At 32.6% G+C, this 25,401-nt stretch overlaps 1 protein-coding gene across 3 annotated transcripts in view; it reads left to right on the top strand.

Moving 5' to 3' along the window:
* Positions 1-25,401, top strand: part of LRRC28 (leucine rich repeat containing 28) — a 174,121-nt gene that overhangs the window by 29,130 nt on the left and 119,590 nt on the right. For all 3 annotated transcript variants that reach the window (XM_031955518.1, XM_031955517.1, XM_023497364.2), the window contains exons 4-5: positions 7,929-7,966; positions 8,620-8,757. In XM_031955518.1, the coding sequence (XP_031811378.1) occupies positions 7,929-7,966; positions 8,620-8,757 (176 nt within the window). The remainder of the gene's footprint in view (positions 1-7,928; positions 7,967-8,619; positions 8,758-25,401) is intronic.

The raw sequence follows: 25,401 nt of genomic DNA, 5'->3' as shown, positions 1-25,401 counted from the left end.
GCTCTCTGTCCACTGTGCTATCTAATTTCACTATAATTCCCTGCTGAGTAGAAATTCCAGGAAGAAAACACTACATTTACATCTTTTCTTTGTCATCTCTGCTTCTCAGGGTCTCCATAGCCTTCTCCATTAATGATCACTCTTTTGGTTGAACAATATTCATTGTCTTATCCCTGTTAAGGGGTACAAGGGAAATTTGGGGCGAGTGGGGGGGACGGAAGAGAAGCTACCACAGCTGAAGCCTATCAAGCTGTGTAGGCTGGTCTTGAGATAAGCAATGACAGGGTGATTAGGGTAAGTGGGATCTTTATATAGCTTAGCCCTCTGCTCTTATTTGAGAAGGCTTTACATTGTATGAAGACATTTTTTTTTCCTTCTTGATGCAATTTTTAATTACTACATATTTGGAACATGTCATATTTTTTTTTAAGTTATAGGATGATTGAAATATTGAGAGCTACGTTCTCTGCCATCTTGTTTGTCAGATCAGTGTTCTGTTTCAATAGGATTTTAAAAATATCGTATTGGCTATGATGTATACTGATGTTTGATTGAAATAAGAGCTAAATAACAACTCCGTTTCTCTGGACCATTTGATATATTTCTTCAGTTTATAATTCTCATAATTGAAAAGTCTTAAAGGTGCATTCAAATGAATGATCATACTAATGACTTAATATATTTAAAATGTACTTTTTATTTAATTTATTTTATAATATTTATCTTAACTCATAGTCAACACATGTTTATTATTATTATTTTGGATCATTACTATGATCCAAACTCTAACTTTTTAAGTTATAAACCTTTATTTTAACTTTAAAAGTTATAGTACCAACCCTTTAGAAACATATATTCTAATAGTGGAGAAAAAATGTAAATTACTAAGACATAAAATAAATATTCAGACCAGATGAAAATAATTTGAAAGAGGAAGGTATTAGAAACTATGCGAGGTGGGGAAAGGGGAGATCTTTAGTAGAAGTGGGACTTGAGTTGAGTCTTAAAAGACTTTAGGGAAATTAAGAGATAGAGATGATAGAGTAGAGCATTTTAGGCCTGGGATATAACCAGTATAAAACTACAGAGATGAGAAATAGATTGGTATGTGCTATGAGATGCAAGTGGACCATTTTAGCTAGAATGTAGAATGTATGGAGGAAAATGATTTATAAGAAGGATAGAAAAGTAAGATGAAGCCATGTTACTATATGAACACAATCATAAAGCACTCTTCAATCAAAGAAAGACAGATTTAAATAATTAGAGAAATATTCATTATAGGATCAGCAAATATAATAAAAATGATAATACTAACTAAATTAATTTACTTATTCAGTGCCATATCAAACTACCAAAGAATTATCTTTTTACAATTAGAAAAATGATAAAATTTATTTGGAGAAATAAAAGATCAAAAGTATGAAGAGAATTAATGTACCAAATCTCAAGCTGTAATACAAAACTGTAATTGCCAAAATTTTTTGTATTAAGAAAAACAGAGATCAATGAGTGAAATAGATATAAAGAAGCAAATAAACATAGTAACCTAATGTGTGATAAAAATAAAACCCCCAGCTTTGAGGGCAAAAACTCACTGTTTGGCAAAACTATTTGGAAACTGAAAAGTAGTCAGGTAGAAACTAGAAGACCAAGATCTCATACCTATATCAAGATAAATTCAAAAAAGTACATGATAAAGGGTGACATCATAAGCTAATTATTGGAATATTGAAGAAATTACCTATAAGATTTATGGATAGAAGAAGAGTTCATCACCAATAAAAGAAATAGGGAAATTCATGGGAGGCAAAATGGAAAATTTTGGTTATAAAAAATTAAAAATTTGTTGTACAAATAAAATCAGTGTAGCTAAAATGTAAAGAAATGCTGGAAACTGGGGGAGAAATGTATAGTCACTTTATTTAACAAAGATTTCATTTCTAAAATGTATATGGGACTGAGTCAAATTTACAAAAATTAAACTAGTTCCCAATTTATAAATGATCCAAGTTTATGAAATGGGCAGTTTTCAGAAGAAAAAAATAAAACTAATAGTAGTCATATTTAGAAATGCTCTAAAATCATTAATGATTAGAGAAATGCAATTAAAAATAACCAAATTAGCACCTTACACACGGTTAAATTTGTTAAGATGACAAACAAAAAGGAAACATGACAACGCTGCAGGAAATTTTAGAAAATAATGAAAAACTAATGATATCAGTAGATACGTGAACTAGTTCAATCATTCTGGAAGGCAATCTGTAACTATATCCAAAATGTTATTAAAAATTGAGCATACCCTTTGACCCACTGATACTATTCCCAGGTCTGCACTTAAAGAGTTCAAAGAGAGAGGAAAAGGACCCATATATTTATAACAGCTTTTTTTTTTTTTTTAAATTTTTTTTTTTTTTTGTGGTAGCAAAGAATTGAAATCTGTGGAGATATCTATCAACTGGGGAATAGCTACACAAGTTATGGTATTTGAATGTGATAGAATACCATAGTGTTGTACGAAATGATGACTGGGATGGTTTCAGAATTGTGAAGAACTGGTGCATAGTGAAGTGAATAAACTCACTTCAGGAGAACAATTATACAGTAATAATAGTGTTGTAAATTTAATCAATTCTGAAAGACTACAAATTGTGTACAATACAATGATTAATCACAGTTCCAAAGGACTTATGGTGAAATATGTTATCCACCTCCAAATAGAAAGCTTGATGGACTAAGTGTAGGTTGTAATGCATTTTTTCCTCTTTATTTTTTTCTTTTTACTTTTTTTTTAAAACATGGATAATGCATAATTATTTATAAGTTTAGTTTTTCTTGCCTTTTCAATGAGTGAGAGGAAGAAGAGGGAAGGAAAGAATTTAGAACTAAAATATATACAGAAAATTTGAATTTAGAATTGGGGAGAAAAAAGAAAAGGTCAAATTATGAAAAGCTTTAAATACGAAATAGGACTTTATATTTGATCCTAGAAGTGATGAGAGTCATTAAATGTCCTATAGTAGATGTGGCCAGAACAATCCTTTAGAAAAATTACCTTGGCAGCTGAGTAGAGGAAGATAGATTGGAGTGATGAGACTTAAGAGAGATCATCCAGACAACTATTGTAGTAGTTGAGGTGAGAGATGATAATAGCTTAAGCAAGAGTGGAGAGAAGATGGCTATAAGACATGTTGTATCAAGAAATTATTAAGAACTTAAAGTTTTCAAATCTTGAAAACACCAAGGTTGCCAGTTTGGGTTTGAGTGACTGGTACAGTGATGATGATGTTTTCATTTATGGTAGGATAGTTTGTAAAAGGGAGAAAGGAGATAATGAGTTATATATATATATATAACATGTTGAGTTTGAGATGCCTATAAGACATCCAGTTCAAGACATCTAAGAAGCAGTTAGAGATTCATAGCTGTAGGGCAGGAGAAAGATAATAGGTTACATATATAAAAAAGAATCTTGTGTGTAAAAATGGTCATTGAAACTAGGGGAGATAAGATCCCTAAGTATGATAGTATAGAGTAAAAAAGGAAATTGGTCCAGAATAGATAAAGCCTTGGTAGTTATCCGTGATTAGATAGTATAAATGAAGAAGGAGCCAGTAAAGGAGAATGAGAAGTCATCAGAACTAGAAAGCCCCCCCAAAAAACTAGAAGAGCAAAGTATATCCATAAACAATGATTTACAGTATCACATGTTGCAGGGAGATCAAGAAGGATGAGGAATAGGAAAAGACTGTTAGGTTTGGCAATGAAGAGATCATTGGTAACTTGGGAGTGGGAAGTTTCAGTTGAATAATAAGGTAAGACACTACCTTACAGAAGATTTAGAAATCAGTGAAAGGGAATGAAGTGGAGGCACCAACTGTACATTGTAGATGATTTTCTTAATTTTAGCAATGTATGTATGAGGAAAGGTATAGAAGATACCTAGTGGAAATTTTTTAATTAAGTAAAGATTTGTTGAGAATGGGGGTGCTGTTATCTGTAATCATGGAATGAAGCATTAGATAAGGAGAAATTAGATGAGGAGATAAGCATTAGACAAAGGGAAGATGAGAGAAGCTGGAGATAATAGTGGAGCATTTTGCTTAAGAGTCAGGAAGGGATGAGATCAAGAGGATGAAATAGTAAAGAAAGATGTGGAAATGAGGAAAAGGGGAGAGGAGGGAGCTCTCAAGATAAGTCCTCAATGTTTTCAGTGAAGCATGAGGCTGTTGAGAAGAGATAGTGCTATAAGATGTTTGAAGAAAGAAAAGGATTGAAACAGCTATTGTGGAGAATGGGATAGCAAAACTGTTAGAAAGGAATAGAATATTTGCCCAGCTGTAGTTAGAGCCCAGATGAGATCATATAACATAAGTCTGTACTTTTTACAACTTCCTCCAGCTCTGTTTGCTGGGATGCAAATAGAAGAAAAGTTGGCAAATTGTTAGAAGTAATATAGGATAGCAATGGTCAAGATGTGATGGTCAGTAAAAACAAAAATACAAACAAGGGAATCAAGGATAGAGGAAAATACAGAGTTGAGTTGGTTAATCAAGGTATTGAGAAAAGAATAGAAAAATAGCCTACTCAGTGTTGTGATGAATGCCTAGGAAAAAACTGAGAGGTAAGTTATGGTATATGAATGTTATGGAATATCATTGAATATCATAAGTTATGTTATGTTATGGAATATCATAAGAAACAATCAGCAGGATGATTTTAGAGAGCCTGAACTGATGCTAGGTGAAATGAGCATAATCAAGAAAACATTATACACAACAACAAAAAAATTATATGATGATCAATTCTGATGGATGTGACTTTCCAACAATGAGGGGATTGAGGCCAGTTCCAATGACCTTGTGATGAAGAGAGCCATCTACACCTACAGAAAGAACTGTGGGAACTGAGTGTGGATCACAACACAGCATTTTCATTCTTTTTGTTATTGTTTGCTTGTATTTTGTTTTCATTTTTTTCTTTTTGATCTGATTTTTCTTGTGCAGCAAGATTATTGTATAAATATGTATACACTCTGTATATATGCTTATTAGTCCCCATATGGACACTTTTCTCCTTTATTTTATCCTCAAAGGAAATCAAGATTCTTTTAGCATTTGTGAAAGTGAAGATGAAATTACAGTAGTACAATTAGACTGAAAATAAGTCTTTTTCTAGTATTTACTGGGAAAATAAAAATTATTTGTTTAAAAAAAGAATAGAAACAAAACCATCTAAATGTTTACCACATAGTTATACATATACATAGTTTATACATATACATACGTATATAAATATGTATACATATATACATGCATTGGATTAAAATATATTTTAACATTTAAAAAAAAAGAACTGAGAATTTATGGGAATGGATGTCATTATTAGGATGAAGAACAAGATTAAAGGGTTGTAAGGCATAGGAAAATTTAGAATGATTAAAAAAATGAACAAATAAATGAATTATGGAGTTCATAAATAGAGAAATTAAATACTTGTGGATGATGGAATGGTGAAGCCATTACAGAATGGCTTCATTCTGTATATGTAGCTAAAGTAAAACAGAGAAGATAGGGACTTTTTTGATATGTACTTTTAGATGGGCCTCATGTAAGCAAAACAGATATAAAAAATAGCCAACTATTTTCTTGACTGTATAAAACTACTCTTTTGCTCCTCATTTTTCATTTAGAATTTTAGACTAATGAAACATTGCTACATATGTGCATTTCAGTTACTTTAGTTCTTTGTCACAAAAATATCTAAGTTTATTTGATAAGAGGTAGGAAATTCTGTTGAGTGTTATAAAAGATCGAAAATGTTGGAACTAGAAACTTGGCAGACCAATATGATTTTTATTAATTAACTAGACAATAGTTTCTTTTAAAAAGTTTTTTTTATGGTTAGATGTGAAGGCATTATTTGAGGGGAAAATAGATGCAATTGTAAAGAAGTAGCATCACATAGTGAATATGATGTTGAGTTTGCAGATGTGGCCTGCTCTGATTTTGCCACTGACACTCAACTATTTGCCCCTGCATCATTCAGTTTAGATTTCAGTTTTAAGCAGCACCCTAGGATTTAACACAAATTTCTGTCTGTATTTATGCTTATTAGTCCCCATATGGACACTTTTCTCCTTTATTTTATCCTCAAAGGAATTCAAGATTCTTTTAGCATTTGTGAAAGTGAAGATGAAATTACAGTAGTACAATTAGACTGAAAATAAGTCTTTTTCTAGTATTTACTGGGAAAATAAAAATTATTTGTTTAAAAAAAGAATAGAAACAAAACCATCTAAATGTTTACCACATAGTTAACCAATTCAGTTTATATTTTTAAATTAATGCTGTACATGTTCTCTTATGTTAATCTATTCTATAAATATTAATTATTAAATAGCTTTGTATGTTGGTGTTCTTTTTCCAAAACACAGCCAGGTGATAACAGTTCAGATCTTTTATTGTGTCCTTCAGTATAGCCCGGTTAGCTCAGAGGCCTATCTCTCTGCTTGGTTCCAAGAGATCTTGCAGCTTTGTCCTTGGCCTCTGCCTCTGCTTTCTTCAGCCTCCAGCCAGCACCAAGTTGGAAGATGCAATGAATCTCTTGCCTCGAAGATAGAGCTTGTGGGTTCCCTCCCAGAGTGCTCCTCTCTGACCCCAGTTAATGTTCCGGAGAAATTCCTTCCAGAGTGCTCCTTTCCAACCCCAGTCAATGTTCCCAAGAAAACTCTCTCAAGCTCTAAGAGTTTCCTGTATATATATATATATGATCTCCCAAAGGTTAACTCCTCCTTCTGGAGAGAGAGGGATTCTGGGTTATCTCCCGAGTGTTCTCTGGCCCTAAGGGGGGGTGTGAATTTGGATATCTCTTTCTAAATCCTGAACTCTCCCAAACGTGTGAACTCCACTGAGTACTTAGATACTTATGAGCTCTCTAAAGGTGTAAACACAAGCATTGTTTCTATCAGTTGTACTTAGTGCCTTGTTTCAAGTTCTGGCCCAAAATATCTCCTTCTAAGATCAAATCAATCATATTGAATCATGCCAAATTAGATAATTATTGTCTCTATCAACTCTAATGGCTTAACACTTTGTAAAGATTCCAACAGTTGTATGAAAGACTATATGACGTTCAAATGATAGTAGTTGTGTTTATTTACCACCAGAGTGTGCTAAAGATACTTAGCTGTAAAATTGTTCCCGTCCTTAGAGCTGACTATACTTGTCAACGTATTTAAAACTTAGAAAATAAAAATTTAGTTCCTTGTTTATTAAAGCTTATTTCATAGACAGAAAATTACATTCTAAAGGTGTTTGATATTTCTGAGGATGTTATAAATTAGAAACAAATTTTGCTTTTGCCATTTATTGTCCATATCTTGCAACTACTTAGACATACTGGACATCCTTGTATTATATATTCTATGATTACTTTATGATTTCATTATGTACAGGTGTGTCCCTGAAAATTCACATTATTCTAGTTTTTGTAAACCGATAATTTTTTGTGACTAGGGAAACTAAACCATTTGATGGATTCTAATATAAAATGAAGCATCATCCCTTGCTTCTCCCCAATTTATTCATTCTGTAGGCTCCTCATTTATGCCAGTATACTAATAGCTAACTTGCTATTATAGCAAACAATTGTAGTGTTGGTGAATAGTGTTTAATGTGATCAGTAGTTGCCACAACTTACTAGGAAAATTTGGGTTTCTGATGGTACCATAGTTTGAATGGAATGTGAAAATAGATTCAATGGTGATTCCAAGTTTTGGTATAATTAGTTATGACTTGATAAGAGTTATATAATAAAACCTTTATCTCTATTTAATAAGTTTCCAAGTCAACATTAAGCCAATTGATGATTTAACAAAATAATAAAGAAAACCAGTTATAATTTTGTTTTCTTTTTTTACCCAGGTATCTTCATTCAAATAATATAGTTGTTGTACCTGAAGGTAAGTTCCTTTGCAGTTTTGCAATGCATACTATCTAGTACTGATTTTGCTTCCTAAGATGAGGATTTTTTTTTTTTTGGTTTGTTTTCAGAAGCTTATTGCAGAACCCTCTAAAGAGCTTACTACAGCTTTCTTACTATGTTGTTATGTGGACTAAATTTATCACCTTTCTATTAAAATTGTACTTAAGTGCTGTGATTTTCCTATCTGATTTCAGGAAAAAAAAAAAAAAAACTAAATACATCCTTTTATTAGTAAATCTTTATCCTAAGTCCCAACCTTTTCCTGTGTTGATTATTACTTAATACTTTTGCTTGGTTATATTGGTCATTTTTAACCTTGAATCTTCCTCATTTGTTTTAGATTTTATATAATTTATTCCAAATTAAATCCCAAATGTAAATAAATGACCTTTTGTATTTCCTTGTATCTGAATTTTCACATTTTTAATTTTTGTTCCTTCTCATCAGATTATATTTTGAGTTTGTGAGTGTACACTTCTATAATGTTTTGTTAATAAACCTATGGTTTTACTACCTTACAATCAACTTAGACATGGATATTAATTTTAAAGTATTTTAATAGAACAATCTTATTAATGTCTGAATATGGTTAAAATCTTTTTTTTTTTTATTGGTTTTGTGTCATTTAAGCTATTGGTTCCCTTGTAAAGCTCCAGTGTCTGGATCTGAGTGACAATGCTTTGGAAATTGTTTGCCCAGAGATTGGTCGTCTAAGGTCCTTACGTCACCTTCGATTAGCTAATAACCAACTAAAATTTTTACCTCCAGGTGAGTCACAATCTAAGACTTGTCAATGATAAGATTATAGTTTCAGACCCTTAGAAATCCATTTTTGCATATGTGCTGACATATGTACACAATTGTCTTTTTTATTTGAAGACAAAGCTTTTAAAGGTGATTACTAAGGAATATGGTTAACATGACTAATAGCACTTTCTTTCCTGAAAATATGTAGAAGTGTTTAATATGGAACTACAAGCAGTACTTTGATTATTTCTCATTATTTTAATAATATAGGAAAAGATGTCATTTTCTTCCATTTAACATATTGAGAAATTGATGTTAAAAAATAGTGCCGGATATTTGTGTATATATACCTCTCACACCCATATATATCTTTATGCAAATAGATGTATGTGTGTATATAGTTGCTTAATAAACCTTAATTGTATTGATCTGCTTGCTCATGTTGACTTAATCAAATTTATATCAAGAGCTTGTGGCAAAAATTAAAATAAAAATCTGGAATTAATAGCAACATTTATTAAGCATTTATGCATCTATATAAAGCCCTTACATCCAAAATTATTTATAGAAATATTTCTTTGTAATGTTTTCAGATACCTTCAAAAAATGATACAAATGCATAACTATAAAAGTTGTCCAGACATTTTAAGAAAATGACTAGTCTTGATCTTTAAGTCATACAATGACAGTCATTTTAATAAAAAAACATCTTTTAAAGAAATTATTTCAAAATCCTCATGTGATAGCTCAGTTTTAAAAATCAATACAATAAATAAAAGTGTAATACAAAATAGGAATTTGGGATGGAACTTAAATAACTAAATTTTATCATATCTGGTATCTAGGAATCCAGTAAAGTGAATTTATTTTTAAACATTATGAGAAGAGTCACTATTTTAGATCTTTGGGGGAAACGTTCATAACAATTTAGTATGAAATTTAGCCAAAATAGCAATTTATATAATCAAGTACCAATAATAATAATACATTTTTAGAGGTTTAAGGGTGCACTTCTAAGATCTCTCTTGTTCTGTACTGTCTACCCCCATTTTTGCTTGTTTCCAAAAAGGGACATGCAAAATAGAATATATTATCTGATATTTCTATGCCAAATCATGTTTTTAGAACTTTTATTCCTCTATGTTAAATTATTTTAACTATGCTTTTTCTATCATATGCTTCTTTTAAAATGTTATATTAAAAAGTACACTGTATATTGTGGATATTTTTTCTTTTGATTTATTTAACCACAGTGTTGGAATTTGAACTTCGATTTCATAAAGGTTTTATGTTTACTTAGAATTTTAAGTATATTTTGACACTATTATATTAAAAATAATAAGGTAACTAGTTTTGTGAATACATCTTTTCAACACATTTTCATCATGTTAGTTTTTTTCTCTTATTGAGCAACCCTGAAATGACAAAAGGATAACATTTTGTTTTAAATTATGCTTAGGTTCTCATCTACTCTTCATCCTACCAACTCTTTCTTGGTGTTCTCATTAGCTGCTTTGGGCTCAATTTTCATTTCTCTGCAGATGACTCCAAATTCCATCCCTATTGTTCTCAGACCAGACTTTTTTTTTTTTTTTTTTTTTTTTTTTGCCAAGACTTATCTCTATGTACCACTGTTATCTCAAACTCAATATATCCAAAACGAAACAGCTTCCTAAACCCATCCTTCCTCCAAACTCACCTATTTTTGTTAAGGATTCCAAGATCTTTCAGTCTTCCAGATTCATAAACCTGAAGGTCATATTTTTTCTTCAATTCTCAGATCCAATCAGTTGCCAAATTTTATCAATTCTACTTGCTTAATATATTTCATAATCATTCTGTTCTTGCCACTCATATGACCATGACTTTTATTACCCTTTATATAGACCTATTTTCTTCAAATTTTTTTGATTTCTCACCCTTCAGTAAAAAATTTTTGAGCATGCTTCCATATGTATAAGTTTATTTTTAAATGATATATGCATAGCATTATATTAATACTTACATACTTTATAAAATTTTGGCAAGAAAATAGAAGTTTTAAAAGAATGGGATAAGATAAAATAATATTTGATCCTGAAGTCAGTCAGATAGCACCGGTGCTTATTGAGTTGAGTAGTGACTTGGTCAGACTTGTCTTTTAGGAAAATCACTTTTGCATCTCTGTGGAGAATCAATTGATAAACAATTTTGAAACCAAATATGAGGCTATTGCAATAATTCATAAAGAAGGTCATTATTAAGATGATGGCACTATAAATTTAAAGAAAAGGCAACAGAGATGTGCAATGTGAGGTAGGAACCAAGATTTGTCAACTGATTATGTGTATATATGTGTGTGTGAATGTGTGTGAGTGTGAGTGTATGTATGATTATGTATGTATGAGTGTGTGTGTGTGTGTGTGTATGGGGGAGTGTGGGAGCTGGGAGGGCGTATGTGTAGTATTAGGAAGAGTGAGAAGTCATGGATGAAACTGAGATTTTGACCTTGGTCACTGGAAGAATGCTAATACACTTGACATTAAGAGCATAGCTTGGAAGAAAGGCAGATTTTGTCAAAATGGTAATGTAATTAGATCTGTGATCTTGTACAACCCATCTCTTTTCTTATACTACTAATATAGTTCCACCCAAAATGAAAATACATCCCCCCAATAATTTAATTATAGTCACTGCCCCAAAGTCATATAGAACTGAGAATCTTTTGTGTTGGAGACACAATATAAGTTTTTTTTTTTTTTTTTAATCAATGTCTGGCTTTTATTTTGCATTTTGAGTCACTTTAAAAATTCACATGTTAATAATGATGTTTTAGGATGTGAAAGGATCTAAAGATATCTCATGTCTAGTTAGTGACTGAGTAATAAAATCGTAGAAATTCTGAGACCTTTTAGTTCAACCTTCTTTGCAAAGAAGGAAGCAGAGATCCAGGGAGGTGCTTCTTTGTTCTATCTGATTATTTTATATACTTTATGTACATTTTCTCTCTCTTATGTCACTTCTTTGTATCTTTTGTAATGAACTGAGATTCAGAAAACTTAGTTTCCAGTCTTTACTGTGTTACTTCTTAGCTATGTGATTGAGTTATTTAACTTTTTAAGACTCAGTTTTCCCACCAGTAAAATAGGGATAATAATCTTTATATTGTATACCTCACAGATTTTAAATAGAGTAAGTACAACGTAAATCTCAAAATGCTATAGAAATATAAGGTCACCATGATGTGACTTTGTTGCTTCATTTCAACAAATTTTGTTGTTGAGTCAGAGTTATTTCAGTTGTATACAATTCTTCATGACCCCATTTGGGGTTTTCTTGGCAAAGTTCCTGGAATGATTTGTCATTTCTTTTTCTGGCTCATTTTCCAGATGAGAAATTAAGGCAAACAGGGTTAAGTCACTTGCCCAGGGTCCCATACCTAATAAATATCTGAATCCAGATTTAAACTCAAAAAAATGAATTCTTCTGACTCCGGCCTGACATTCTATCCACTGTATCACCTCACTACCCTTTCAGCAAATGTTAAGGGAGCATTGCTGCCCAAGACACTGCTAACTAGGAAAACAAAAATACAAAGGCACTAAGCAGTAGATCTTGGTATTAAATTCCAGGTTTCCTGATTTTAATTCCACAATTTTTCATACTACAATTCTGTGGCTTTCTATCACGCTGTGATTTCAGTGAGCAGTCAACATTAGTAAATACTCTTAAAATGCTTTATGGTGTTCTCCACTATTATTAGAGATATGTAGAAAAGCATCCCAATAGTAGGCTCAGGTGTTTGTGGAGAGTGAATCACATAATTGAGAATCTTAAGATCATATCTTTTGTGAATCAGTCAAAAAAAAAAAAAAGAACTGTAAATGTTTAGCTTAAAAAGTGAGGACTTAGGGGGAACATGATGATTATCTTCACATATCTAATTACTCTAGCATTTGGATAAAGAATTGGTAAGGATAATGACTAGATGCAGGAGACAGTTGTTACCTTTCTTATGAGGTGATGATGATAACCTGAATAAGAATAGTAGTGCCATTGTAAGTAAAAAAGAAAAGGGGTTCTAGAAATGACATCTATCCTTTTTTAAAAGATGGTACAAGCATAGTAATTGTATAAATATGTATGTATATATTCATATATATGATTTAATATATGTTTTGTAACATGTTTAACAGATATTGGATTGCTTGCCATCTAGGGGAGGGAGTGGGGTGAGGGAGGGCAAAAAATGTGGAATACAAATGTTTTGCAGGGGTCAATGTTGAAAAATTATCCATGCATACATTTTCAAAATTAAAAAAAAAAAGAGGCACAGAGTTAATTTTAATCATTTCTTAAATAACTTAGGCTTACATATTATTGTTACTGAAAGGAATTCTAATATTTAAAATATATTTTAATGTCTCAATATAGCAACTTAGTAGTTTATATTTACCAGTGGCTATTTCTTAGCTCTTCTCTATGTTTGTGTGCTTTTTTTCAGTACATTTTATGCCTTCCTCAGTACATTTTTTATTGTTTACCAGAAATTGTCATTTCTTTAAAAAAAAAAAAGACTGTTATTCATGTTTTGATCCCAGATATAAATCATTTGATAAGACAGTATGGTTTCAAACCAAACATTTTTGAAACAAAAACAGCCAGAATGTTTTACCTTTTAGTTGTTACAATTTAAATAAATGTGTATTTCTTTAAAATAAATATTGTCCACACTTTTAACATTTTAAAAAATTTATTATTTGTATATACAAGTTGATTATAACATCTGTAAGTTATAGCATCTTGTAGGTCTTCATTTAAAATAAGATTGTTTACTTAGCAAATAATGTCCTAGAATGATAGCTTCTTTGCCTAATGTTGCTATAATGAGAAATAATTAACCAAAATACTTTTTGATATGATTTATATTAGTTAATCACAGAATATACTAGCATTGATTACTTGTCATTTAATTATTTTTTCTATTCTTGCAAAATGATTGATACTAGTTGAAAATAAAAGAGCCTTATCCTTGTACTATGTTACTTTGAAGATTTTACAATTTGTTTTAATTGTCAGCATGCTTTGAAAATCAGTAAAGAAAACTAAAATCTTTAAATTCTTTAAAAACTTTAAAATCTTGGTTAAAATAAATCAGAAAATTTAAAAAACCCTTCAGGTATTGTAAAGATGCAAAGATCCAAAATTTTTTGGATTAAATATGGTTAGATGTCAACTCTCATTCTTTAGTTACTGTTGCTATTCATAATTGCAAGAAACTTAGTTTCTAGTTCTTTGCTACCTCAAAAATGACTGTTGCAAATATTCTTATGCATATCGGTCCTTTTTCTTTTTGTTTGATCTCTTTAGTGGATATGCCTAATAGAAGTGTTGTTAGGTCAAATGTTATGAACAACTGACTTACTTTTGGGGTGTAGTTCTCAATTGTGAAATCAATTGAAAGCCTCACCAACAGTGTATTAATATGTCTGATTTCCTTTAGCTTTTTCATCATTTTTTGTGAAGACCGTGTATTTTAAAATCAGCCGGAGTCAGGAATTCAGGTTAGGGGAAAATCGTCAATCTTTATTCTCAGTGAAGAAAGATCGGAGGTGGAAGAGAATGGGCAATAGCAATGTATGTAGATGAGTCAAGAAGCTAGCTAGACCAGCAGCCACACGACCAGCAGCTAGGAGTATGGAACCCAGGCTCAATCTCTCCCAGCTTCTCTTCCTGTCTCTCTCTCTGCCTCCACCCACCAAAATCGTCATTTCCTCTACAACACATCAGGACTTGCACAGAGAATGGGCATGGGCCATTCTTTATCCAATCATGCATATTAATAGGGTATCGTCCAATTACTATTTAGCCTCACGTACTTGGGACCTCAGTGCATCAACTCAAACCTCAGCCCATTACAATTTTTCATTTTTCACTCTTGTCCTCTTTGCCAATCTAATAGATACTAAGTAAAATCTTAAGAGTGGACTTAATTTGCATTTCTTGAATGTTCACAACTTCTGATTGGATCAAGATGGAGGACTAGACATTTTATACTGTTACCATGACTTGTTAAAACTCTTCAAAATAAGAATTATTCATAAAAAATCATAGAATTACAGTTTTCTTCATGATTTTAGAGAATGGTGTCAAACTTAAATAGAAATAAGGACCATTAAACTATGTATAAAGATCCTCATGGGCACATACTGATTTAGAAAATCACATGTTGAAATTATTTATATTTTATTATATGTTTATTGATTTTGTTAAATATTTGCCAATTACATTTTAATCTGATTCAGGCTGTACTTGAGAGTTTTGTGGGCCTATGGACCATATGTTTGACACTTTTGATCTAAGATACCAAGAGCTTTATTGAAGTAAGAAATCCATGATCTAACAGCATAAAAAGCTGCTCCCTTCTCCTTGACTTATTTAAGACTCACTTCCTCATTAACTACTGTGCTTTGGTGGAGCTGCACAACAGGTCCTTGAGATTTGCTGCATAATTCACCTTTGATTTCTACCACTTCCCTCTGCTAAAGAGGTGGAGAAACAAAAAATAATAAAAGTTTTCTCTGTCTGACAGCACAGTAAACCAGCAGGCTCTGATCAACCTGAGAATTTAAGAATAGTGGGAACTTAGGGAAAGATGGCAACATGTATTTTCCTATGGGAAAGAGGACTCACACTTAATTAAGGTCAGTTGTTTTCCTTGAAGCCACATGGAACAAAGACTGAAGTCAGTGAAATATGAATTCTCCAACATGAGAAGAAACTGAGAGTGTTTTGAAGTTCAGCCCTTAAGGAAATTGCTTTCCAAGGGGCAGGCATCAGTGAACAAGAAGGTTATATGAGGGAAAAAATATTAAAATTACTGAAAATCTCAGGAGAAATAAATCTTATTGAAAAAACAGAATTTATGATTTGCGTGGCAGAAATAATTGGCAAAATTATAAATAGAAAACAAATTCATGGTGACAAATTTAAACACAGCAACAAAAGAGAGAAAAATGGGTTGGAAATATAAATTCATGGAAGTAGAGGACAATCTGAAAGAAGAGAAGCAAAAAGCAATGATGTTAAAAGAAAATCCTGACCTCTATGCAAGCAGAACATAATTATTAATAGAATGCATAGAGACAACTTTAGGCCTTTCCAAAATAGTATATCAAAAAAATAAAAAGTATTATAAATTGAGAAAACCATCTAGAACTTCTGAACACAAAAAACAAAAGTGTCTATCAAAAGAATCTACAGATTAACACCAGAAACAGCCCTATGCTTTAAAGTCCAAGAAATATTATGATTAAATTTTATAATTTCGGTGAGAAACAACAAATTCTGAAAGCAACCAGTTATAAAAGAAAAAAAAAATTCAAATAACAAAAGACTATTTTTCATTCGTAAGAAAATACTGGAAAAAAAATGGAGTAATGCACTGAAAAGCAAAAGGAGGTCAAGACAGTTTCTGATGACATACCCTGCAAATCTTTGCTTAATATTCTGTGAAAAAAAGACTTATTTTTAATTTTTAAAACGAAAAATTTGAAATATTCCTACAAAGAAAACCAGATTGACTGATTACTTTGCAAATTCTCTGAATGATAGAAATACAAAAAAGTAGAAAATCCAAGGAAGGCATATATAATGGAATAAATTACCTGTAGGGAGAGGTGGGAAACTATCAATAAAAAGACACCTGTAGACTTAAAAACAAAAATAGCAAAACAATAACAAAAATAATAGTCCCATTAAGAGATTTCTTTCTAAAAGTACTCAGAGATAAGGGTGAAAGGATAATTTAAATGGAAGAATTGAGGGTGAAGGAACAGGCCTGAAATACCATGGACTAAACTTAATAATTCTACACCTTCATATGAAGAATCCATTTTTTTGTCTGTTTGTAGGACAAAAATGAAGAATGAAAGGGCACTTAAAAGAGAACAGAGGAGATACTAAATAAAAGATAATATATAGTATAGCCTATATGTTAATGGTAAACAATGAAGGGAATATGATTTCTTTTTTTTTTTTTTTTAATTATAGCTGTTTGTTTACAAAACATATGCATGGATGATTTTTCAACATTGACCCTTGCAAAACTTTCTGTTCCAACTTTTCCCCTTCTTCCCCTCACCTCCTCCCCTAGATGGCAGGTAATTCAATACATGTTAAATATGTTAAATACAATATATGTATACATATTTATACAGTTATCTTGCTGCATAAGAAAAATCTGATTTAGAAAGAAGGTAAAAAAAAATAACCTGAGAAGGAAAACAAAAATACAAGCAGAAAATAACAGGAGTGGAAATGCTATGTTGTGGTCCATACTCATTTCCCATAGTTCTTTCTCTGGGTATAGCTAGTTCTCTTCATTACTGAACAATTGGAACTGATTTAGATCATCTCATTGTTGAAGAGAGCCACTTCCATCAGATTTGATCATATAGTATTGTTGTTGAAGTATATAATGATCTCTTAGTTCTGCTCATTTCATTTAGCATCAGTTCATGTAAGTCTCTTCAGGCCTCTCTGAAATCATCCTGCTGGTCATTTCTTACAGAACAATAATATTCCATAACATTCATATGCCACACAATTCAACCATTCTCCAATTGATGGGCATCCACTCAGTTTCCAGTTACTGGCCACTATAAAGAGGGCTGCCACAAACATTTTGGCACATACAGGTCCCTTTCCCTTTTTTAAGATCTCTTTGGGATATAAGCCCAATAGTAATACTGCTGGATCAAAGGGAATGCAGAGTTTGATAACTTTTTGAGCATAGTTCCAAATTGCTCTCCAGAATGGTTGGATTCATTCACAGTTCCACCACCAATGTATCAGTGTCCCAGTTTTGCCACATCCCCTGCAACATTCATCATTATCTTTTCCTGTCATCTTAGCCAATCTGACAGATGTGTAGTGGTATCTCAGAGTTGTCTTAATTTGCATTTCTCTGATTTGGAGTATCTTTTCATATGACTAGAAATAGTTTCAATTTCTTCATCTGAAAATTGTCTGTTCTATCCTTTGACCATTTATCAATTGGAGAATGGCTTGATTTTTCATAAATTAGAGTTAGTTCTCTATATATTTTAGAAATAGGTCTTTATCAGAACCTTTGACTGTAAAAATGTTTTTCCACTTTATTGTTTCTCTTCTAATCTTGTCTGAATTAGTTTTGTTTATATAAAAGCTTTTCAATTTGATATAATCAAAATTTTCTATTTTGTCATCAGTAATGATCTCTAGTTCTTCTTTGGTCACAAATTCCTTCCTTCTCCACAGGTCTGACAGGTAAACTATCCTATGTTCTTCTAATTGATTTATAATCTCATTCTTTATGCCTAGATCATGAACCCATTTTGATCTTATCTTGGTGTATGGTGTTAAATGTGAGTCAATGCCTAGTTTCTGCCATACTAATTTCCAATTTTCCCAGCAGTTTTTGTCAAACAGTGAATTCTTATCCCAAAAGCTGGGGTCTTTGGGTTTGTCAAACACTAGATTGTTATAGTTATTAACTATTTTGTCCTGTGAACCTAACCTAGGGGGAATATAATTTCTATAGAAAGAGTCTAAGGAGATTAGGTGAAGTAATAAAGGTAGGAATCAAAATAGAGAAAGAAAAGACATTTTGCTTCTGTGGTAGAAGGGGGTTCACCTGCAGAATGCTTCCACAGTGAAAGAGAGAACGTTTGTGTAGGAAGAAGAAGGGGACTTTATAATGGATATTTGGTTCTTAGAGAGAACATTATATCTGAAAAAAAATGTTTTGCTTCCATAGGCAACATTTGCCTTAGAGGAAAGGGAGTTAAAATTCTGGGGAAAAAGGGAAACTAGCAACCATAAGGATAGGAAGTCATGGATGTAAAAGATTTCATGGTAAATGGGGGAAAATAATCATGGGGAGGAGAGAGTGTGGCAATGAATTTTATAATTAGGGACATTATAGGGTAATACTTCTTTATTTTCTATTTCTTGTAAGAATCTATTCTAGATAATTTTCAGATGAAGAAATTAAAACCATATCTAGTCATATGAAAAGATGCTCTAATCACTGTTGATCAGAGAAATGCAAATTAAGACAACTCTGAGGTATTACCATACACCTTTCAGATTAGCTAAGAATATAGAAAAAGATAATGATAAATGTTGGAGATGTAGGAAAACTGGGATACATACATTGTTAGTGGAGTTGTGAACTGATTCAAATATTCTGGAGAGCAATATAGAACTATGCTCAAAGGGCTGTCAAACTCTGCATACCCTTTGATGCAGCAGTGTAAAGTCCAGGCCAACTCCCTGGAGGCCTCAGCAACAGCGGGAGTCAAGATAAATTAAGGTCTTCAAGGAGAGGAATGAAGGAGATAGATAAAACTGCCAGGAGACTCCGGGATTCTTGACTCACCAACCTCTTTCCTCATCCTGTGGCTAAGTGAAGTCTGGCTTGTTGTTTCACCCCACCCTCTAATCCTTGCCTAAGATCACACCAAACATTGAGTAAGCACTGAACCATGAAAAAGGCCATTTTTCCAAACATATGCTAATAGAGTCATTGTCAAAAAGTAATTAGCCTTAAGTGCTCGTTGGTCTGATTTAAGCACACCTTTTAAGAGTTTCAACCCTTTACACAGCAGTATCTCTACTTCACCTACATCCCAAAGAAATCATAAAAAGAGAAAAGGACTCACCTAGGCAAAAATGTTTGTACTACCCCTCTTTGTAGTGGCAAGGAATTGGAAGCTGAGTGGATGTCTATCAGTTGGAGAATGACTGAATGAGTTATGGTATATGAATGTTATAGAATATTATTATTCTGTAAGTAATGATCAGCAGCATGATTTCAATGAGGCCTGGAGATACTTACATGAACTGATGCCAAGTGAAGTGAGTAGAATCAAGAGAACATTGTACACAGCAACAACAAGATTTTGCAGTGATCAATTCTGATGGACGTGGCTCTTCTCAACATTGAGGTGATTCAGGCCAATCCCAATAGACTTGTGATGGAGAGAGTCATGTGCTTCCAGAAAGAGGACTGTGGGAACTGAATGTGGACTACATAGTATTTTCATCTTTTGTGTTGTTTCCTTGCTTTTTGTTTTCTCTCTTTTTTCCCCTTTTTGATCTGATTTTTCTTGGGCAACATGATAATTGTGGAAATATTATAGAAAAATTGCATTTGTTTGATATATATTGGATCACTTACTATCTAAGGGCAGGTGGGGGAAAGGGAGGGAGAAAAAATTTGGAACACAAGGTTTTGTAAGGGTGAATGTTGAAAACTATATATGCCACCCAGAGAGCACTGTGGGAACTGAGTGTGGATCACAACGTAGCATTTTCACTTCTTTTGTTGTTGTTTGCTTGAATTTCATTTTCTTTCTCATTTTTCTTCCTTTTTGATCAGATTTTTCTTGTGCAGCAAAATAATTGTATAAATATGTATGCCTATATTCCATTTACATATATTTTGTCCACGTTTAACATTTATTGGATTACTTGCTATCTAGGGGAGTGGATGGGGGGGAAAGAGGAGAAAATTGGAATATAAGATTTTGCAAGAGTCAGTGTTGAAAAATTATCCTTGCATATGTTTTAAAAATAAAATGCTTTAATAAAAAGGAGGGAAAAAAGAAAATTATGGATATATTTTGAAAATAAAAAGCTAAAAAAGTAAAAAAAAAAAAGACTTTAACATTCTAATATTGTGACACAATGGGAAAAAAAGGGATGGGAATGATATCTATAAGGCAATAAAATGGAAATTATTTAGAAGAAGGAATTCAAAATAGGAATCTCCAAAGTTTTAGTTCTGTGAGAAATACATAAACTAAAGAAGAAATAACTAAGTAGGAAGAACGTGAATTTGTTTTTAAAAAGCCTAAAATAGAAAGTGAAGAGAAATAATGAATAATGGCATCCCAATAGCCCAGTGTTTTTTAACTTCATATGTATTTACTTTGAAATCTTTTACTTTCTCTTTCTCCTCTTCCTTCTCCTTTTTCTTCTTTTTAACATTTCTCATTGTTTTATGGAGGACTTGGCTTTTATTTGATCCAGTCTCATGTTCAAGGAGTTTATTGTCACTGAAAGTTAACAAAAAGGTAAACTGAGGGACATTTCTTCAAGCAATGGACCATTTATTAATAGGATATCATACCTATTAATGAAGGGGTCAATGGCTTTCCTTCTTTTATGCCAAAGATCTAGAATTGAAGATACCAGTCATGCAAGCATAGATAAAAATAGACACAAGCATAGAAAAAAGAACAAAGAACAGCATAAAAAGCAAAGAAGAAAGAACAGAACAAAGAATAGAAGAACAAAAATCATAAACTTGGCCAGCAACACAAGGGTGAAGAATTATAGATATATTAAAGAAAGTGGCCATAGCATAACTATGGGATGAAGATCACCTCTATCTCTAAGAAACATTTTTATGAATTTATAGGTCCTAGCTACATCCTGAGGTCACTGATAGAGACCCAGTTATGTAGATCCATTGTGTCTAGGGGCTTAGATAAAACCACTCTTTTAATTGCCAAAGATGGGACAACTTCTGTAGCTCGGTTTCTCAAGGTTAATATAATACTCAAACCTTGCAGAGGATGTTGAGATTATGTTATGTGAGAATATCGAGAACAGAGTTTTTCTTTAACATTGATTGTGAGAAAGCTTAAGTCTTTGTCATCTAACTTCAGAGAGAGGAAGACTGAATCTTTGAATTCATGAGTGTCTTCATTCAGAGACAGAAAAATGGCTTAGATTTATTACATAGTATGTAGATTATGATTACTTGCAGATTAAAATCAAATAGAAAATCAACATTTTCACACTATTTGTTGACCAAACAATTTTCTTTGCAATTCTTTCTTCCAGTTATTTCTTTTCCATTTTCCCCCCTCAAATACTCTTATTTCATTGAAATAAAAAAGTTTTTTTTTTAACTTTTTTTTTAAGCTCATTTCATATCTTCTAGGAATTCTAATTAAATTTGTGTTCTAACAATGTTTTTCTCTCAGACTTTGCTTGTAGGTATTTGGGAATTATTCTTTTCTAGGTTTGTGTCTTGAGCTTTTTTACCTTCATAATAATTCTTTATGAGGAATTTTTTTTTTATTCATTCTTCCAGCCTACTTCTGAATTCAAATTTTGTTTTTCTGACTATACTTTGCCAGACTTCTAGAGGGAAAAGTGTGGTTTGATCCTATTACTGCATTCCTCAGATATTTAGCTATTGTTTTATTTCAGGATCACAGTAACATGGTTGGGACCTGTAAGCTTTCAGTGCTGCCCAAGTGGTCTGATTCACTGCAAAGTCTGATTGGTGTCCTTGGTCTGAGCTCTACAAGTTTCTTGTCTAGATTTTGATCTGAACATTAGTAGACAGATGCTGGAATCAACCTCTTTTAGCTGATTAGTTTTGCTGAATTAGAGGGACAGAACTGTAGGCTTCTCTTTAGTTCTTTGTTACTCTGAGATCCTTGCCATGCTGATTCCTTTATAGGGTGTGCTAAATGTTGATGGTGAGATTTTGCTCTGTGCCTAGAATCTGAGTTAACCCGCTACTGCTACTGGTTTCTGAACTTGCTCTTTTCTTGGTGTATCCTCATTACTTCCCTTTCCAGGTTCAATCCCCCTTCTCAATCTATCCTGACTTTGTGACCCAGATCTATGGAATGTGTGACAGAGCTACTGGTTGGCACCTATTTCCATCACAATGTCCAGGATGCCTTGAAGGGGCCCTGACTTCCACCTGCTCTGCATGCTGCAGAGTTCTATATACAATATAGTGTCTTTCTGGCTAATCTTGTTCTTAGGGTCTATAAACATGTGCTCTGTCTTCCTATGCTCACCTAACTTTTTCTCCCTGTGACTTTTTCTAAATTTTCCTATAAGGATTTTGCCTGGGATATTGGAGATTTTTTTGTGTGGGAGGGAGGGAAGGATTCATCAGCCTGCTTTCTGCTTCCTGCCACTTCGGCTTTACCTGAAAGGCACTTGCATTCCAACAGAATCTCGGCACATAGATATAGGGTGATGAAAGATATTGTGAATTGGAAAATTACATGGATTTTGAGTAGATTGAAATACTTTTTGCAGGAGGAGTGAGAGAGTTGATTTGATTATTGTTTAATAACCGAAAAGGGGGAAGGAAGTACTTTTGTCATAGCATGGTAGATGGGAAGAAGATAAATTCTATTTTGGACATACTGAATTTAAGGTGAGCAGTATTTAGGTAGAAATGTTTAGTAGGCTGTTTGGGATTATAGTTCAGAGAAGAGAATAACGTTGGAAGTTCAGGTATAAATTAGGGAGAAGGATAACCTGGGAGTCTCCTTCTTCTCAGTCTTTTACTATAAAACCTTAAAATAATTAGATAAATGTTTATTTCTAGTAAATAGAAGTCATTTTGCCTCTTGTGACCCTGTTAGTAATTTTTTATAACTTGATTTTAGAAGGTGTTTTATTAAAATTCTGTTAATCACTTAAAATGATACCAAATGTGTTCGGCAAAAAAAGCTGTCCATTTGACAATACACATAAAGATACAAGTATATACAATATGTACCAGAAGGAGAGAACTTGTGATTTATTTAATGAAAAATTAGTAAACCAATTCATCAATCAGTAAGCATTTATTGTTTACTAGGTAAAAGTCATTGTATTAAATCTGGGTTTACAAAAAAAAGGCAAATTTTTAATTTTAACTGTAATGAGCTGTTTCTAATTGGGGAAACTATCTGAAAGAAAATTGTTTATTCAAGATATATGCAGTGTGAATAGTAGATAATCTTAAGGAATGTATTCATAGTGGGAGAGACCATAAAAATCTGCTGAAGATGGGATTTGAGCTGAGTTTTAAAGGAAGCCAGAGAAGCTAAGAAGGGATAGATAGGAGAACCTTTCAGACACAGTATAAGAAAATGGGGTGTTATGTTGGAAGAACATCAAGAAAACCAGTGTACCTGGATATGGATATAGATAGATAGATAGATAGATAGATATAGTTATATAGATACAAATATGACAGTAAAGTCTAAGAAAACTGGAAAAGTAAAAAGGGGTGAGATTGTGAAGAAATTTAAATCCCCAACAAAAGATTTTTTATTTGAAGTTTATTGAGTAGGAGAATGCCATTGTCCTACCTATGCATTTTTTCTAATGCCTTTTTATTTTTCAAAATACTTGCAGAGATAAGTTTTCAACATTCACCCTTGCAAAACCTTGTGTTCCATATTTTTCCCTCCTTCCCCCTTCTCTAGATAGCAAGTAATCCAATAGAGATTAAACATGTGCAATTCTTCTAAACCTATTTCCATATTTATCATGCTACATAAGAAAAATAGATCAAAAAGGAAAAAAAAATGAGAGAGGAAAAAACAAGCAAGTAAACAACAAAAACAACAACAACAAAAAAAAAAAGGTTTAAAAAATGTTGTGATCCACATGCAGTCCCCATAGTCCTCTCCCTGGAGGTAAATGAGTCTCCATCACAAGTCTATGGAATTGGTCCAAATCATCTCATTGTTGAAAAGAGCCATGTCCATCACAATTGATCATCAAATAATCTTGTTGCTGGGTACAGTGTTCTTTTGGTTCTATTTATTTCACTTAGCATCAGTTCATGTAAGTCATCCTGCTAATAGTCTCTTTATAGAACAATAACATTACATTACATGCATATACCATAACTTATTCAGCCATTCTCAAACTGATGGGTATTCACTCAGTTTCCACTTCCTTGCCACTACAAAAAGGGTTGCTATAACATTTTTGCACATGTGGGTCCTTTTTTTATGATCACTTTTGGATACAGACCCACTTGAAGCACTGCTGGATCAAAGGATATGCACAGTTTGATTGTTCTTTGGGCATAATTTCAATTGCTCTCCACAATGGTTGGATCAGTTCACAACTCTGCCAGCAATTTATTAATGTATTGATCTTCTCATATACCCTCCAGCATTCATCATTATCTTTTCCTGTCAGCTAGTCTGAGAGATCACACCTCTACTTTTGAAAAAATCACTTTGGCAGCTGAGTGGAGAATATATTTCCGCTGAGAGAAATAACAGCAAGAACTACCAAAAGACTAATGTGGTAGTTTGGAAGTGAGATTATAGAGGTGTGCACCACATAGGGATATGTACTGTGTAGAGAGATTGGCTAGGTGAATGCAGAGGATTGGAGAAATTTTGCAAGAGACATTATGAAGATAGAAACTTGGCAACAAATTGAATATGCATAGTGAAACTTGGAAAAGATATATAAATTCTCTTTTGGACATGCTTAATATGAGATGTATATGGTATATCCAGTGTGAAATGTCTAAAAGACAGTGAGTGATATGAGACTATAGCTTAGCAGAGAGAGTATTGTATTGGTAGATCTGGGAATCCTATGCTTAGGGATGACAGTTGAACCCATGTGAATGATGAATCAACAAGAAATAATATAAAGAGAAAAGGGGAAGGAGCCTAGAAAGGAGATTAATAGTTGTGATCAGAATGAAGATCTACCTGAGGAGACTGAGTAGGAGTGATCAGACAATAAGAAGAATAAGAAATATTATAGGTAAATACTCATTTGTTTCAGAATAAAATACACAGATGATTCTATATTATGAATTTTTGAATTACGAGAAATGACTTAAAAGACCCTTAT

This window comes from Sarcophilus harrisii, chromosome 2 (assembly GCF_902635505.1).
Source record: "Sarcophilus harrisii chromosome 2, mSarHar1.11, whole genome shotgun sequence".
Taxonomy (NCBI): Eukaryota; Metazoa; Chordata; class Mammalia; order Dasyuromorphia; family Dasyuridae; genus Sarcophilus; species Sarcophilus harrisii.
This window is presented reverse-complemented; position numbering and strand designations above follow the sequence as displayed.